At 42.1% G+C, this 18,263-nt stretch overlaps 1 protein-coding gene across 1 annotated transcript; it reads right to left on the bottom strand.

Moving 5' to 3' along the window:
• Window positions 1–10,469: 10,469 nt before the first annotated feature.
• LOC115165611 (45 kDa calcium-binding protein) lies at window positions 10,470–17,666 on the bottom strand. The gene is made up of 7 exons (XM_029718832.1): window positions 17,532–17,666; window positions 16,874–17,244; window positions 14,314–14,450; window positions 13,172–13,285; window positions 12,266–12,424; window positions 11,876–12,051; window positions 10,470–11,622 (listed from the first exon to the last, which is right to left on the bottom strand). Exons 2-7 carry the CDS (start codon window positions 17,191–17,193, stop codon window positions 11,446–11,448), a joined length of 1,083 nt encoding a protein of 360 aa, XP_029574692.1. The 5' UTR covers window positions 17,194–17,244; window positions 17,532–17,666; the 3' UTR covers window positions 10,470–11,445.
• Between the last annotated feature and the right edge of the window lie 597 nt (window positions 17,667–18,263).

Raw genomic sequence — 18,263 nt, 5'->3', positions numbered from 1 at the left:
TAAGTTCACTGTGCCTTTAAACAGCTTGGAAAATTCCATAAAATGTCATGGCTTTAGAAGCTTCTGATAGGCTAACTGACATAATTTGAGTCAATTGGAGGTGTAGCTGTGGATGTATTTCAAGGCCTACCTTCAAACTCAGTGCCTCTTTGCTTGACATCATGGGAAAATCAAACGAAATCAGCCAAATACCTCAGAAAAAAATTGTAGACCTCCACAAGTCCGGTTCATCCTTGGGAGCAATTCCAAATGCCTGAAGGTACCACGTTCATCTGTACAAACAATAGTACGCAAGTATAAACACCATGGGACCACGCAGCCGTCATACCTCTCAGGAAGGAGACGTGTTCTGTCTCCTAGAGATGAACGTACTTTGGTGCGAAAAGTGCAAATCAATCCCAGAACAACAGCAAAGGACCTTGTGAAGATGCTGGAGGATACAGGTACAAAAGTATCTATATCCACAGTAAAACGAGTCCTATATCGACATAACCTGAAAGGCGCACAGCAAGGAAGAAGCCACTGCTCCAAAACCGCCATAAAAAAGCCAGACTACGGTTTGCAACTGCACATGGGGACAAAGATTGTACTTTTTGGAGAAATGTCCTTGGTCTGATGAATCAAAAATAGAACTGTTTGGCCATAATGACCATCGTTATGTTTGGAGGAAAAATGGGGAGGCTTGCAAGCCGAAGAACACCAACCATCCCAACCGTGAAGCACGGGGGTGGCAGCATCATGTTGTGGGGGTGCTTTGCTGCAGGAGGGACTGGTGCACTTCACAAAAGAGATGGCATCATGAGGAAGGACAATTATGTGGATATATTGAAGCAACATCTCAAGACATCAGTCAGGAAGTTAAAGCTTGGTCGCAAATGGGTCTTCCAAATGGACAATGACCCCAAGCATACTTCCAAAGTTGTGGCAAAATGGCTTAAGGACAACAAAGTCAAGGTATTGGAGTGACCATAACAAAGCCCTGACCTCTATCCTATAGAAAATTTGTGGGAAGAACTGAAAAAAGTGTGGTGAGCAAGGAGGCCTACAAATCTGACTCAGTTACACCAGCTCTGTCAGGAGGAATGGGCCAAAATTCACCCAACGGATTATGGGAAGCTTGTGGAAGGCTACCCGAAACATTTGACCCAAGTAAAAAATGTAAGGCAATGCTACCAAATACTGATTGAGTGTATGTAAACTTCTGACCCACTGGGAATGTGATGAAAGAAATAAAAGCTGAAATAAATAAATAATTCTCTCCACTATTATTCTGACATTTCACATTCCTAAAATAAAGTGCTGATCCTAACTGACCTAAAACAGGGCATTTTTACTAGGATTAAATGTCAGGAATTGTGAAAAACTGAGTATAAATGTATTTGGCTAAGGTGTATGTAAACTTCCGGCTTCAACTGTACAATGGGGTAAAGCATGGAAAATTGCTAACAAATATTGTATCATTAACAAGGTAAAGGAAGTTTCATTGAAAATGTTACATAGAATTTATCCTGTGAAACATGTTTTGGAAAGATTCAAGCTGAATATTGACTATAAATGTGATTTCTGTGGAATGGAGAAGGAAACCATTTTACATTTGTTTTTTTGGATTGACATTCAGAATTTTATTACAGAAAAATAGGACCGGTTGTACAATTGAATGGTTTTGATATAATGATTTATTTCAGAAATTCTGACATTGGTAAAGATGTAGTGTTTTTAATTCAACTGCTAATAATATAAGGTACATTTCATATTCACAAATGCAAATGGTCTAATTCAAAACCTAACTTTTTTCACTTTATAAATGAATTTAAACAATATGGCACTACTTTAACTAAAATGAAAAACAAAAAGGCAATTAAAACTTTTTATATTATTAATGAATATGATTTGTTTGTTTAGGATTCCTGGCAATGTAAATAGTTTGTATGTATGCTTGTTTGCACCTGACTATTCCTCTTTTGTTTGTTAATAAGGTAGCCTAGTCAAATAATTAACATCCAATCACATTAACCGTTACTCTCTCGCGGGAATTCCACTAACGGTCCGTATGTACAGTCGTGGCCAAAAGTTTTGAGAATGACACAAATATAAATTTTCACAAAGTCTGCTGCCTCAGTTTGTATGATGGCAATTAATTGCAAAGTCCCTCTTTGCCATGCAAATGAACTGAATCCCCAAAAACATTTCCACTGCATTTCAGCCCTGCCACAAAAGGACCAGCTGATATGTCAGTGATTCTCTCGTTAACACAGGTGTGAGTGTTGACGAGGACAAGGCTGGAGATCACTCTGTCATGCTGATTGAGTTCAAATAACAGACTGGAAGCTTCAAAAGGAGGGTGGTGCTTGGAATCATTGTTCTTCCTCTGTCAAACATGGTTATCTGCCGTCATCATTGCTTTGCACAAAAAGGGCTACACAGGCAAGGATATTGCTGCCAGTAAGATTGCACCTAAATCAACCATTTATCGGCTCATCAAGAACTTCAAGGAGAGCGGTTCAATTGTTGTGAAGAAGGCTTCAGGGTGCCCAAGAAAGTCCAGCAAGCGCCAGGACTGTCTCCTAAAGTTGATTCAGCTGCGGGATCGGGGCACCACCAGTACAGAGCTTGCTCAGGAATGGCAGCAGGCAGGTGTGAGTGCATCTGCACGCACAGTGAGGCGAAGACTTTTGGAGGATGGCCTGGTGTCAAGAAGGGCAGCAAAGAAGCCACTTCTCTCCAGGAAAAACATCTGGGACAGACTGATATTCTGTAAAAGGTACAGGGATTGGACTGCTGAGGACTGGGGTAAAGTCATTTTCTCTGATGAATCCCCTTTCCGATTGTTTGGGGGCATCCGGAAAAAAGCTTGTCCTGAGAAGACAAGGTGAGCGCTACCATCAGTCCTGTCATGTCAACAGTAAGCATCCTGAGACCATTCATGTGTGGGGTTGCTTCTCAGCCAAGGGAGTGGGCTCACTCACAATTTTGCCTAAGAACACAGCCATGAATAAAAAATGGTACCAACACATCCTCCGAGAGCAACTTCTCCCAACCATCCAGGAACCGTTTGGTGACGAACAATGCCTTTTCCAGCATGATGGAGCACCTTGCCATAAGGCAAAAGTGACAACTAAGTGGCTCGGGGAACAAAACATTGATATTTTGGGTCCATGGCCAGGAAACTCCCAAGACCTTAATCCCATTGAGAACGTGTGGTCAATCCTCAAGAGACGGGTGGACAAATAAAAACCCACAAATTCTGACAAACTCCAAGCATTGATTATGCAAGAATGGGCTGCCATCAGTCAGGATGTGGCCCAGAAGTTAACTGACAGCATGCCAGGGTGGATTGCAGAGGTCTTGAAAAAGAAGGTTCAACACTGCAAATATTGACTCTTTCCATCAACTTCATGTAATTGTCAATAAAAGCCTTTGACACTTATGAAATGCTTGTAATTATACTTCAGTATTCCATAGTAATATCTGACAAAAATATCTAAAGACACTGAGGCAGCAGACTTTGTGAAAATTAATATTTGTGTAATTCTCAAACTTTTGGCCAAGACTGTAGCCAAACGTAGCTGCTGTTCATTCCGTTTGCTCGAAAATTGATAAACGGTTAAAAAAAGTAAGGCACATATCAGCTCTACTGGTAGTACTGCTACTACCAGCAGTACTACACCTGCACATGTCGACGACACAAGTTGTTCTGCCTCCACGAGCACATCCAATGCTAGCATCAGTAATTCTACATTTGTTGTTAGCCCAGCTAGCATGGACACTGACAGTTATGAATCTGGTGCAGCCGAAGAGCTACTGCCCCCTTACCCAGGTAAGCACCGAACAACAGACAGGGACATTGAACTATCGAAGAGGCGCAAATATGATGAGAACTACATTGATTTGGGGTTCACTTATATTGGGAGTAGTGCCTTTCCTCAGCCACAGTGTGTTATATGTGCAAAAGTACTATCTCACAACTCAATGAAACCTTCACTCTTGCGCAGACATTTAGAAACAAAACATGCCGATTTGAAAAATAAGCCACAGGAGTTTTTTGAGCGAGAATCAAGACGATTTTCGAGTAGTAAGACATGTATAAAAGCAACATATACCATTAATAAGAAGGGGCTAGAGGCGTCTTATATGGTGAGCTACCAAGTGGCTAGGACAGGCAAGCCCCATGATATTGTGGAGGACTTTACTTTTCCTCCTGCCCCGGATATGGCTGGGACAATGCTGGGGGAAAAGGCAAAAAAAAACTATACAGACAATGCATTCATCAAACAACACTGTTTAACGACGCATCAGTGACATGGCAGGAGATGTTTTGAAACAATTACTGCTTCGCATATAAGCAAGTGAATTCTATGCGTTACAGCTGGATGAGTCAAAAGACGTGGCGGGCCTGGCACAGCTCCTGGTATATGTCCGTTATGTTATGGGGGGTCAATTAAGGAAGACATCTTCTTCTGCAAACCACTGGTTACCAGGACAACAGGAGAGGATAATTTTAAAGTACTGGACAGTTTTGTGACATCAAATGGACTTTGGTGGTTAAGATGTGTTGGTCTCTGTACTGATGGCGCAAAAGCCATGACAGGGAGACATAGTGGAGTGGTAACGCGCGTGCAAGCAGTTGCTCCCGACGCCACTTGGGTACACTGCAGCATCCACCGAGAGGCTCTTGCTGCAAAGGGAATGCCTGACAGCTTGAAAGACGTTTTGGACACTAGAGTGAAAATGGTTAACTTTGTTAAAGCAAGGCCCCTGAACTCTCGCGTATTTTCTGCACTATGCAATGATATGGGCAGCGACCATGTAACGCTTTTACAACATACTGGTTATCAAGGGGCAAAGTATTGACACTTTTTTTTTAATTGACAGACAAGCTTAAACCTTTCTTTACTGACAATAATTTTCACTTGTCTGACATCTTGCATGATGACGAGTTTCTCACACGACTGGCCTATCTGGGTGATGTTTTTTCTCACCTGAATGATCTGAATCTAGGATTACAGGGACTCTCTGCAACTATATTCAATGTGCGGGACAAAATTGAGGCTATGATTAAGAATTTGGAGCTCTTCTCTCTCTGCATTAACAAGGACAACACACAGGTCTACCACCATCATTGTATGAATTTTTGTGTGCAAATGAACTCAAGCTTACGGACAATGTCAAACGTGATATAGTGAAGCACCTGAGTGAGTTGGGTGAGCAATTACGCAGGTACCTTCCAGAAATGGATGACACAAATAACTAGATTCGTTATCCCTTTCATGCCCTGCCTCCAGTCCTCATATCTGAACAAGAGAGCCTCATTGAAATTGCAACAAGCGGTTCAGTGAAAATTTTATTTAATCAGAAGCCACTGCCAGATTTATGGATTGGGCTGCGCTCAGAGTATCCTGCCTTGGCAAATTGCACTGTTAAGACACAGATGCCCTTTGAAACCAAGTACCTATGTGAGAGTTGATTCTCGGCCCTCACTAGCATAAACTAAAAACAGGCACAGACTGTGTGTGGAAAATGATTTAAGACTGAGACTCTCCAATACATCCCAACATTGCAGAGTTATGTACATCCTTTCAAGCACATCCTTCTCATTGACCTATGGTGAGTTATTCACAATTTTCAATTAACAAATAAGGTTTTATATGTAAGATGGTTGAATAAAGAGCAAAATTATTGATTATTATTATTTGTGCCCTGGTCATCTAAGATCTCTTTGTCACTTCCCACGAGCCGGGTTGTGACAAAAACTCACAGTCATTCTTATGTTTAATAAATGTATTATATAGTGTGTGTGGCAGGCTTACAATGATGGCAAAAAACAACATTTGAGAGTGCTGACCCTGGTGCTAGAGGGGATACGCAGCTGGAGGTTGAATGTTTGAAGGTGTACAGGACTATAAACAGTTTGGGAACCACTGAAGAGGATTCACAATTTATGCAAATATAGGTATATGATATCTGCTACATATTCTGGCAGATTAAGGGAAGCCCCTTGATCAGAAAAAAGAGACAGGTAAACTATGCATTAGAGCTCTCCACAGCTGTCATGACCTGCATATATATCAGTATGAACTTCATTTCTAGTTCCCCCCCCCCATCTATTCATTGTGATGCACAATACCCTATCCTGTGAGTGGTTCATGAATAGTATTTTATTAGGATCCCCATTAGAAGCTGCTAAATCAGCAGCTACTCTTCCTGGGGTCCACACAAAACATAAAACATGACATAATACAGAACATTAATAGACAAGAACAGCTCAATGAATTAATTACATAAATATAAAATAAGAATACACACTTCATACACTTATGCCTTAACAGCCCATGCAGCATATACTCCTAATCATCATCAATGTTGCCGGCAATACTGCAGCCACTCGTTTCTTTTCATACTTTGTCATCCTTTGCTCTATTGCTACAATTGCTTTCTTTAAACAGGCTCTGAAATCCTAATGTCACAGCACCAATGTTCTGTAAACACCCGAGAGAATCCCACAACATCAGGAAGTCAAAGTGTTTCACACGATACAATAACCATCTGTGTCCTCGGGCCTTTCCTCTTACGTAAATATTATGAGCATTCGAGTCTAGAGCCCCTCAACTTTGCACAAACAGAGTAATGCTGAGTCATGCGTTTACAGCAGCACAGTAGCCTATGGCACCTTCTCCAGCTGCTTAGGAGGGTCCTCTGGAGCAACAGGTAAATCCCCAGTGTCTTTGGCCCTCTTGCACACACTCTGGTAAAGATTGATAGTGGCCATCTTGATTGTGCACAACAGAAGTGTCTTCTTGGCAGCTGTGTTCTGAATGTGGGCCCATCTTGATTCCTGTATATCAAGAGAGAAATGGTAATCATTTGATCAAACCCTCTTAGATTTCAGACTCTCTTAGTAACCTGGCTGGTATCCCCAACACAGACTAAAACTAGGAAGTTCAGTGGTAGATCGCCATTCAGTTAGCTTTTATGTCCAGGACTAGCTTTATTCATCTGTGTCCGAGAAACTGTGTCCCTCAGAGATAAATCACCATAAAATTCACATAAGGAGAGTGATCATCTCATGTCTCACCCAGATGATGCCCTCAGCGTGGGCCTTGTCCAGCTGGCTCTGTAGCTGGGCCAGAGTGTTGTAGTGCAGCAGGGGGTCAGCTGGGCTCGGGCCTTCTCTGTGCTGTCCTGGTTCTGCTGGGTAGTGGGCACCAGGTCTTCCTGGGTCAGCATCAACGTGCCGTAGCGAGACATCACCTGTCGGGCCTCCTGAAACTTAGAGAGAAAAAATCAACCCCTAGCCCATACGGCCTAAGCACTTGTATAGACCTAAGATCCTGCACCACTTTATCCAGGTAATGGGGGTAGATGGCATTCTTTTGCACTCGTTTCCCTAGACAGTCCCTCTCTTTGATGAGAGCTTTTGTATCCTCCTGTAGAGTGACCATGTCCACCTGCTTCTGATTAGTAATTTCCCTCTCTCGGCCGGCTTTCCTAACAGCTCAACATCGTTTCACCTCGTTGTCCTGAGAGAGATCATGGGTGAGTATAACAAGTTTATCTCTGAGTGAGGTCATGGTAGAGTATGACCAATTCATCTCTGAGTCTGACTGATGGGCAGAGTATATTGTTTAGGCTAAGAAGTGATGTTCAGAAGCTAAGACAGTACCTTAAGAAAGTTGTCAAATTTCAGCAAATTTCTCTATGAGCTCATTCTTGTGGATTCTCAGGGCTCTGAGAGTTGACTCAAAATCCTGAAACCCAAACAGAATGTAAAGAGAGACTATCATACAGGAGGAGGATTGAGCCAAATTTCTTGAAATGTTTGAAATATGTTTCACCTCTCTTTGCCGTTTCATAGCTTTGTGGACCTCCATGTCCTCCCGCCTCTTCTGCAGGAGACTGGAGGAGGGAGCCAGCCTTCCTGTCAAAATGGTCAGTGGTGATTGACCATCTTATTCCTTATTAACATAACATTATCATTAGCAGAAGGCTCATGGTTTGTTTGGGTAGGTAGAGGAAAGTAATACATTCATGTAACAGATAGAAGCTGCTAACATTTTAGGAGAAAGTTCCTAAAATGTCTAGGTTAAATGTCACATTTTTACTCACAACAGGTCGTCTCGAAGGTACTCGCCAAAATATATTTTGAAATAGTCTGACAAATTTACTGACATGTTTATAATCTACTAACAATATTTTTCATATACAATATATTACATTTCAGGAATTGTTTATAATCTACTAATAATATTTTTCATATACAATATATTAAATGTCAGGAATTGTGAAAAACTGAGTTAAAATGTATTTGGCTAAGGTGTATGTAAACTTCCGACTTCAACTGTATAATTCAAGGCCTAATGAGGCCTAATGTTTTTGTTTTGACTATTTCTGTGGGTAGCTTTAGAAAACCAATGTAGTTCACAGAATTGAGTCATAAAATAACAATGGTAACAACTACAACTATTACAAATAAAAACAGAATGGAAAGAATAATGGACATAATAAAATGCATTGTTTTCTGGCAAGCTCTACTCATGGCAAGCTCCAGTAAAAGTTGTATAATTTGAAACGCCTAGCGAAGAACTATTGGCCATCAAATTAGTATGCAAAAATGTTGAAATATACATTTATGTATGGAGGCATAAAACATTAGGGTACAGACTATGGTCAGAGATTGATAACAAATATTTATTGTTTAATCTGGAATACAATGTATAGCTAAAGCGTTGTCACATTCTGATCGCATGAGCTTTTTCTTTTATAATTTCAATTATATGACAGGATCTCAGAGGGATCGAAGTTACTGATGTATTTCCACAGGATATTGTCCTTGAAGCAGGAAACCAATTGATGAATGCATATTACACATACAGTACCAATCAAAAGTTTGGACACACCTACTCATTCCAGGGTTTTGATGAAGACATCAAAACTATGAAATAACACATATGGAATCATGTGGTAACCAAAAAGTGTTAAACAAATCAAAATATTTTATATTCTTCAAAGTAGACACCCTTTGCCTGGATGACAGCTTTGCACACTCATGGCATTCTCTCAACGAGCTTCATGAGGAATGCTTTTCCAACAGTCTTGAAGGTGTTCCCACATATGCTGAGCACTTGTTGGCTGCTTTTCCTTTACTCTGCGGTCCAACTCATCCCAAACCATCTCATTTGGGTTGAGGTCAGGTGATTGTGGAGGCCAGGTCATCTGATGCAGCACTCCATCCCTCTCCTTCTTGGTCAAATAGCCCTTACACAGCCTGGAGGTGTGTTGGGTCATTGTCCTGTTGAAAAACAAATGATAGTCCCACTAAGCGCAAACCAAATGGGATGGCGTATCGCTGCAGAATGCTGTGGTAGCCATGCTGGTTAAGTGTGCTTTGAATTCTAAATAAATCACTGACAGTGTCACCAGCAAAGCACCCCCACACCTCCATGCTTCACGGTGGGAACCACACATACGGAGATCATCCGTTCACCTACTCTGCGTCTCACAAAGACACAGTGGTCGGAACTGAAAATCTCAAAATTGGACTCATCAGACCTAAGCACAGATTTCCACCGGTTTAATGTCCATTGCTCGTGTTTCTTGGCACAGGCAAGTCTCTTCTTCTTATTGGTGTCCTTTAGTAGTGGTTTCTTTGCAGCAATTCAACCATGAAGGCCTGATTCATGCCTCCTCTGAACAGTTGATGTTGAGTTGTGTCTGTTACATAAAGTCTGAAGCATTTTTTTGGGCTGCAATTTCTGAGGCTGGTAACTCTAATGAACTTATCCTCTGCAGCAGAGGTAACTCTGGGTCTTCCTTGCCTGTGGCAGTCCTCATGAGAGCCAGTTTCAACACAGTGCTTGCTGTTTTTTGTACTTTGAAGGATCTCAAATATATTTTGATTTGTTTAACACTTTTTTGGTTACTACATGATTCCATGTGTTGTTTCAGTTTTGTAGAAAATAGTAAAAAAAGAAAAACCCTGGAATGAGGTGGTATGTCTAAACTTTTGACTGGGTCTGTGTATTACAGAGCTTTGTCAAAGCATGACAAGGGGTACGAACATGGCTGAATTGGTCAGATCCACAAGGAAATAAGGTATTTCTCTATGACAAATAATATCCATGTGGTATGTTAAGTTCAACATTTGCAGAAACTGGATAAAACAAATAAGCATTGAAAAACTAAAAGTACAACACTGGGAAAATAAAGATTTTTTTTTTACGGATTGATGTAACTGCTTTGAGAGAAAACAAAAGACTAACAACAAATAAATAAATAAATAAAGTTAATTTCTTACACCAGTCTCAAACAAAGATATGGCCAATTGACAAGGGCAAGGTACCCAGAGGGCTCATGTCAAAATCCTGCAAAAACATTCTAAACTAAAATAAATTCCCCAACCCTGATTACAAGCTCACCTCTTTTCTTTTACTTTCAGTTATGACATATGTGTATCAAAAACAATCAGACCCATGTTAACAAATTGCTAATGCATTTGTAATGATTGTATCAGATATTTAACAGTTTACATATTTTTGGAAATGCTTAAATGCACAACCCCAGTTGGAATTATAGACGCAAAGGAAAACAAAATGTATGGAAACAATGAGACATTTTTGCAGTAGAGGTTTAAAACACCATAATTATGACATAAGCACTCATTTCAAAGAATAGGATGGATCAGAGAATCATCAACACCTATCAGGACATAGCAGTGTAACCTTCTTACCAAGTAGACAAATGTCAAACAATTGTTTACAAGGGCAGCAAGCACGTAGTCAGAGTGTGGAGAGTACAGTGGTTACTGGGGTTCAGCTCAGTGGTCAATATGATTGATGACTTGGTAAAGAACAGTTACTTCCTCGCAACATTGTGAAATGTAGAATGTGATGGGAAATCCAAAGACTGAAGATATTTACATTCTTTACAGTTATGCAATTTAAATCATTTTGCAGTAAAAACAGAACGGTTCTGCACTACTACAGATATTGTAGGCCCGATTGTGTAAGTTGTCCTTACACCTCAACTACTTCACTGGAGGGAAAAAATGAATCTTGTTCCAATTACTCAGATGATATATTGTGAAATTTATGTCTAACACAAATGAATCATGAAGTTGACGCAGTGTCTAGAATGCACTGAAAACCCAAAATGCATTATCATACGTGAGATAATACAACTTAAGTCCCACTGTAGACAGAAGGCAGACTTTGGCAATGGTTCATTCTGATGTTTAGAAGAGGCAGACAGTCCAGAAATGAAGGATGTTTTATGCCTTACTTTAAGAGTCACTGGGGGAGGCCAGGTCACTCGGCTGGGGCTAGGATTTAAACACAGAATTGCACACTAGAATATCAGGCTTTTCTTTCCATCAATAAGACAGACCTGTCCTTAGAGAAGACTTATGAGGATGCCCACAGAAGGGAAAGGGAGGATTTTGTCAGCTTGTCTTTAGAACTCCTCGTGAACATTCCGGGCATAGTCCATGAGCTTGCTGCCAGTGAAGTATTCGCTATACTTGAGAATCTCCTCCAGCTCCAAGTTGTGGTTCTGGTTCTCGTCGGCCACAGCGATCATCTGCTTAGCCTCGTTCAGCGCATTGTACTCGTTCATAGGGTCCATGTACTCCTGGAGTGTAGTGATGGCATGAGGGAAAGGCAGGGAAAAAGGAAGGAAATGAGTCTAAAATGTTCATGGTTTACGCTGCAACTATAAAATGACACTATCCTATACAAGGTCCTGCAGTGTACCCAGTGGAAAGAGTCCTCTGTGACATGATATTTGTTCAGTCTGCGTTTACATATGGGCCTTTACGACCCATCATAAACCTAGCCTTTGTAGGGTTTTGTAGCTATGGGTTTTTCTAACGCATGACACCCACCTCTAGTTCCTCCATGGTCACGATGCCATCATGGTTTCTGTCAATGACCTCCTCAAACTCCTTCTTCCTCTCTCGTACCCAGTCATCGTCGATGTCTTGGGCCTGCTGGTTCTCCACGGTGCCCATGGGCAGGGAGATGAACTCAGACAGAGTCAGCTTCTTGTCACCATCCTGGTCTTTAAAAAGACAATACATATCAAACTCAAACAGCATTAGATTAGATTGTAAAGCTTTTCATGATTGATCATGGGTCATCCACAATTTATGCATTTATTCTGTGTACTTTAATCAATTCTCATTTTCTTATTCAAATCATTGTTTTCACAAAACCTAGTTATGGCCTTATGCATACACACTAACTGAATTCAAATCATATGAGAAAGTACATACCGAGGTCACGAACGATCTCCTTGACCATGTATTTGAGCATGCCTTTGCTGTGCTCGGGATGCAGGAAGGAGAGAAACTCTTCCTCGTTCAGCAGCTGGTCAGCTGGGGGGTTATCAGCCTGAAACCAACGGTCCTTCAGACTCTCCAGCACCTCCTGGGCTGCAGGGATTCAAATAATAAAGTAATTTGATCGCTCACTGAGACACATTCAATACAAGCATTATTGGCAGAGCAAAATGAAAAAGACTTATCGTGATCAGGACATGAAACATTTGGAAAAGTAGGATATTGGTTTGGGGGTAGGTTAATTTCTTTGGTACTTTTTACCCATTTTTGTCTCCCAATTTTGTGATATCCAATTGGTAGTTATTCTTGTCCCGTTGCTGCAACTCCCGTACGGACTCGGGAGAGGCGAGGGTCGAGAGGCATGCGTCCTCCGAAACACGACCCCGCCAAGCCGCACTGCTTCGTGACCCACTGCTCGCTTAACCCGGAAGCCAGCCGCACCAATGTGTCGGAGGAAACGCCGTACAGCTGGCTACCTGAAGTTAGCGTGCATGCGCCCGGCTGCCACAAGGAGTCGCTAGAGCGCGATGGGACAAGGACATCCCAGCCGGCCAAACCCTCCCCTAACTCGGACGACGCTGGGACAATTTGTGTGATGCCTCATGGGTCTCCTGGACGCAGCCGGCTGCGACACAGACTGGGATCATACCCGGATCTGTAGTGATGCCTCTAGCACTGCGATGCAGTGTCTTAGACTGCTGCACTACTCGGGAGGCCATGGGTAGGTCAATTTCAACAATAGTATGTTAGGATGTGGTAAGAAAATAAGGAATCCTGATTAACCAGGAGAAATGCATGGACTACAGCTAAAGTAGATGATATTGTGGTGGACTAACTTACTCTCCTCGTCCACCTTCAGTTCTTCACTGTTCTTTATCTTGTCAGCCATTTCCTTCTCGTTGAATCCTTTGCTGGCCAGAAACTTCACCCGGTATTCATCCCACGTCACATGTCCTATGGTGAGAATAGATCAGTTAAGGGACTGGGGCTTGACTGTGTTGGAAGAATTTTGAGCCAGCTCTAAGGCCTAACAGTAGGACATCAGTGTTGGTAACAAACATTGCTCTTAATCAATAGGTGACCACTATGGCTGTGTATCAGGGTGGTATTCATTAGGGAACACTGACAGAAAATGAAAACTAGTGGTTCTTGTTGGGGGAAAGGGAAAGGTAGCCTAGGTCAGGGCGATATGGCCTAAAAATCTCAATTTTTTCAACATTATGGGTGATTCACGACATACAGTATATCTAATGTGAAATTAGGCCAAATATAAGCCCCATTAAGAATGTAATTTTTTTAATCAAAATAGTTATATGACTGATCTGGTTCTCAAGTCTGTCTGTGAAATTGCCCTTTTTGTAACAAATTTAACCAGAATCATGCCTAATTCTCATTCACTAATAATAACTAACTTCTTATAGCAGGCATTATAGAAAATTAACACTCATAAACAACCTCTCAAGCACAAGTCCATGTGCAAGTGAGTAGCCAGCTAATCTTTATAGTTCAAGTTTAGCCAACTTGGATCTATTTGCTAGATAACAAGGTAGAACATTAACTGTTATGAACACACGCTTCTGTCCATCTCCAACTGTTTAAAGAGCATGCTAGACTGGCCATTTTGTTCAGATGTTGAAATCAGGTGGCCTATCTTATTTCTCAGAATGAGAACAAATTGTAAATTCCTTATACACAAATGTGTTTTATGCTTATTGCACATTTATAAAACACTGCTAGTGGCACATAGTACCAGATGTGACAAACTGAGCATACATTTTCCAGAATCAATGTTCATTGTAGTGTTTTAGTAGTGTCTGCTCTGTGTGCAATTTGAGTTGTTGAGACATAAAAAAAACAGTATGGTTAGAAATGTTAATTCAATATATCGCCCAGCCCTAAGGTAGCTCCACCCTGTTGCAGTCCGTTTTCTTCCATTTGGTGCCTAATGAATAAGACTCAGATAATTGTGTACTCTCTCTTACCATCTCCATCTGGGTCCACAGCATGGAAGCTCATCTTGTTCTCCCTCACAGCCTCCTGGAAGTGTTCTTCTGTCTTCTCCATGATCCAGCGCTGCATCTCTTTGGCACTGACGCTCTTGTCTTTATTAAAGTCCACCCTGAGAATGGTAGAGGAAAGTAGCCAGCAGATCTTCAGTTCTACATTTACATTTTGGTCATTTAGCTAGCAGACGCTCTTATACACACACAACTTACAGTCAGCGTTTTCAAACACTCAACTGGAGTATCAAGTTCAAGTAGTTTATTAAAATCCACTACCATATATCTGCTTCATCCTCAAACCTAGATCATTTTGTATAGTTCTACAACTGAGTAAGATGCAACCGTAGCTCAAAATATGGTTTCAACGGTTTAAGCTTTCATGTTTTTTCACACCCTTTCAAATTAGTGGGTTCGGCTATTTCAGCCACACCCGTTAATGACAGGTGTATAAAATAGAGCGCACAGCCATGCCTTCTCCATGGACAAACATTAGCAGTGGCACGTCATAGGATGCCACCTTTCCAACATGTCAGTTTGTCAAATGTCTGCCCTGCTAGAGTTGCCTCGGCCAACTATAAGTGCTGTTATTGTGAAGTGGAAAACGTCTCAGAGCAATAACAGCTCAGCCGTGAAGTGGTAGGCCACACAAGCTCACAGAATGGGACCGACAGATGATTTTTACATGTTACACGCTTCAGTCGGGCAGGATGCGTTCTCCTGGCATCCGCCAAACCCAGATTATTCCGTCGGACTGCCAGATGGTGAAGCGTGATTCATCACTCCAGAGAATGCGTTTCCACTGCTCCAGAGTCCAATGGTGACGAGCTTTACACCACACCAGCCAACGCTTGGCATTGCGCATGGTGATCTTAGGCTTGTGCGCGGCTGTTCGGCCATGGAAACCCATTTCGTGAAAGCTCCCAACAAACAGTTATTGTGCTGACATTGCTTCCAGAGGCAGTTTGGAACTCTGTAGTGAGTGTTGCAACCTAGGACAGATGGTTTTTACACGTTACACGCTTCAGTACTCGGAGAGAACGCATCCTGCCCAAATGCATCGTGTGCTGAAGCGTGTAACGTGTAAAAATCATCCATCCTAGGTTGCAACACTCACTACAGAGTTCCAAACTGCCTCTGGAAGCAATGTCAGCACAATAACTGTTTGTTGGGAGCTTCACGAAATGGGTTTCCATGGCCGAACAGCCGAGCACAAGCCTAAGATCACCATGCGCAATGTCAAGCGTTGGCTGGTGTGGTGTAAAGCTCGTCACCATTGGACTCTGGAGCAGTGGAAACGCATTCTCTGGAGTGATGAATCACGCTTCACCATCTGGCAGTCCGACGGAATAATCTGGGTTTGGCGGATTCCAGAACACATCCTGCCCAAATGCATCGTGCCAACTGTAAAGTTTGGTGGAGGAGGAATAATGGTCTGGGACTGTTTTTCATGGTTCGGGTTAGGCCCCTTAGTTCCAGTGAACGGAAATCTTAATGCTACAGCATACAATGACATTCTAGATGATTCTGTGCTTCCAACTTTGTGGAAACAGTTTGGGCATGGCCCTTTCCTGTTTTAGCATGACAATGCCTATGTGCACAAAGCGAGGTCCATACAGTACTGGTTTGTTGAGATCGGTGTGGAAGAACTTGACTGGCCTACACAGAGCCCTGACCTCAACCCCATCGAACACCTTTGGGATGAATTGGAACGCCGACTGTGAGCCAGGCTTAATCGCCCAACATCAGTGACCGACCTCACTAATGCTCTTTTGGCTGAATAAAAGCAAGTCCCCGCAGCAATGTTCCAACATCTAGTGGAAAGCCTTCCCAGAAGAGTGGAGGCTGTTATAGCAGCAAAGGGGGACCAACTCCATATTAATGCCCATGCTTTTGGAATGAGATGTTCAACGAGCAGGTGTCCACATACTTTTGGTCATGTAGTGTTTGTGCAGATATGTGCACCACGTCATTGCTCTCCCTCTCGCTCTGCGTGCGCATCGTGTAAGCTGTCACTCAAATGGTCGTGGGGCTGAAGCTCATTATCTAGAATTCAAATTGCTAGGAGGCTGGCCTATGTGAGGGGAAATGTAGGGAAAATGGTGTCGCAAAGCTTCCAGAAAAACAGTTGCTTTCAAACTCGATATTTTGTGGCTGTGGTAAGACAGTAATTCTGCAGATAGAACATGCTTGTATGAACTAGACATTAAAACATCCAGCACAAAGCGGAAAGTTAAAAAAATACTTAGTAGTTGGAAAAATTCCAGAGCACATCTTTAACTGGATGTGTATAGGCTACATAGACAGTGGACTCTTCAATTGATCACAATTACAACCTTACATCTACACACCATTACACAATTTGGCCTAAACAAAAGTCAACTGCAAATGAAGGCTATATGGTGAAAAAAATCCAACACAGACACACTACAAAGCTAAAGCTGTGTCATCATCAGGTGAATGTACTCAACTCAGAGTTGAAAGTAGTCAGCTGTACATGACTCACAAGTCATGAAATTGAAAGCCAGTAACCCCCACTTACTTGCTGAAGATCTCAATGAGCTTCTTCCTGTTCCTCCTGGGCTCAGAGTCCTCCTCAAACTCCTCCATCTCCTTACCCAGGAACACCTCCTGATGGAAGCCCTTATTGATGTGACCATCCATCTCCAGCTTCACCCCATTTATATGGTCTGGGGGAAGGATCTCATTCTCCTCTTTACTTGTGGGGTTGTTTTTGTCCTTCAGGGCTGACATGTTAGCTGGCCGGGCATGGACGTCCATGGTGTTGTGGAGCAGGCAGAACAGGGCCATGGACACAGCCATAAGGTGCCTACACCAAGCCGTCCTGCAGTACATAGCCATGGCTTCTTCCAAGTGCAATGTCCTTGCTTGCTCAAGGGCTGATTAACACACCTGTCAACACGACATTGGGTAAGTTTGCCATGTGGCTAGCTTCCATCATCACTGACTACTATTAGCTAGTGTTCTTACTAGCTACATGTCTTAGTTAGCTAGCTACGAAGCCCAACACAATGCGTATAACTAGCCAGGCAGGTCTTATCCGGAAGTACTCTAAATGATGCACACTCACATAAAGCTAACGTTAACAAGGCAGCACATAGTTAACGTTAGCTAGCTACATAACAGACAGCTATAGCTAATCGCGTATGAGGACAGCTGCCTCGCCAAGGTCGACCTACCTGATTTTGAGCTCCAACGACACAAATTTGGAACGCAGCTCGGAAATAAATGCCAGCAAATGGAAGAGATATCCCACCTACCTAGCTAACAATGACAAGAATGCGTCGTCGTACGAGCAAAACAAACCGACCAACCACAACAGTCAGATTGGTTCTATTTCCTGTACACGTGGCTGCTCCAAAGGTCACGCACGACAGACCCTCCTCTTTAGACTTTAGCTGCGGAATCGATGCTAGTGGTGGACGGGTTAGCTGTTTGCTCATCCGCACCTGCCAGGAATTGCTAATAACCCATCCACAACCACCAAATAAATGTGACAAAGTCCAAATCTGAGGTCAGCACCCAAACCTAATCCACAAATATAGAGCATAGGCTACAGTCAAAGACTGCATAACGTTGCCTGATATAGATGTTTCTGCTTATAATTTATGACATTTTGGTAGGCTATTTGTTAGTCAACTTGACTATAATTAGATACATGTAGCTTCTCTTTTGTCATTATGTTCCTCTAGAAGTCGAATTAAACATTTGCTCAACAGAACAATGTAATAGATCTATAGAATGAATGCTTCAATCTAGTTGACATTAGTAACGTCATATTTCTCTGTCATATTTCGCGGACGTTTAGGGACTGGGGAGAAAATACAATAAAGCAAAAAATTAATGTCAAAGATTTTCTGTGCAAAATGTCCAAATAACATCAATTTGACCGGTTCTAAGGAAAAAGAAAG

The sequence above is a fragment of the Salmo trutta genome, chromosome 28 (assembly GCF_901001165.1).
Source record: "Salmo trutta chromosome 28, fSalTru1.1, whole genome shotgun sequence".
Lineage (NCBI taxonomy): Eukaryota > Metazoa > Chordata > Actinopteri > Salmoniformes > Salmonidae > Salmo > Salmo trutta.
The sequence above is the reverse complement of the archived record's forward strand: the minus strand, read 5'-3'. Positions and strand labels throughout refer to the sequence as shown.

What these genes read in the sequence shown, in the direction of transcription:
- LOC115165611 (XM_029718832.1), bottom strand. Translation starts at nt 17,193, where the DNA reads ATGGCTATGTACTGCAGGACGGCTTGGTGTAGGCACCTTATGGCTGTG. An exon ending in CTCATTGAGATCTTCAGCAA is followed by an intron (nt 14,451 to 16,873) that starts GTAAGTGGGGGT and finishes TACCATTCTCAG; the next exon opens with GGTGGACTTTAATAAAGACA. An exon ending in ACTGAAGGTGGACGAGGAGA is followed by an intron (nt 12,425 to 13,171) that starts GTAAGTTAGTCC and finishes GAATCCCTGCAG; the next exon opens with CCCAGGAGGTGCTGGAGAGT.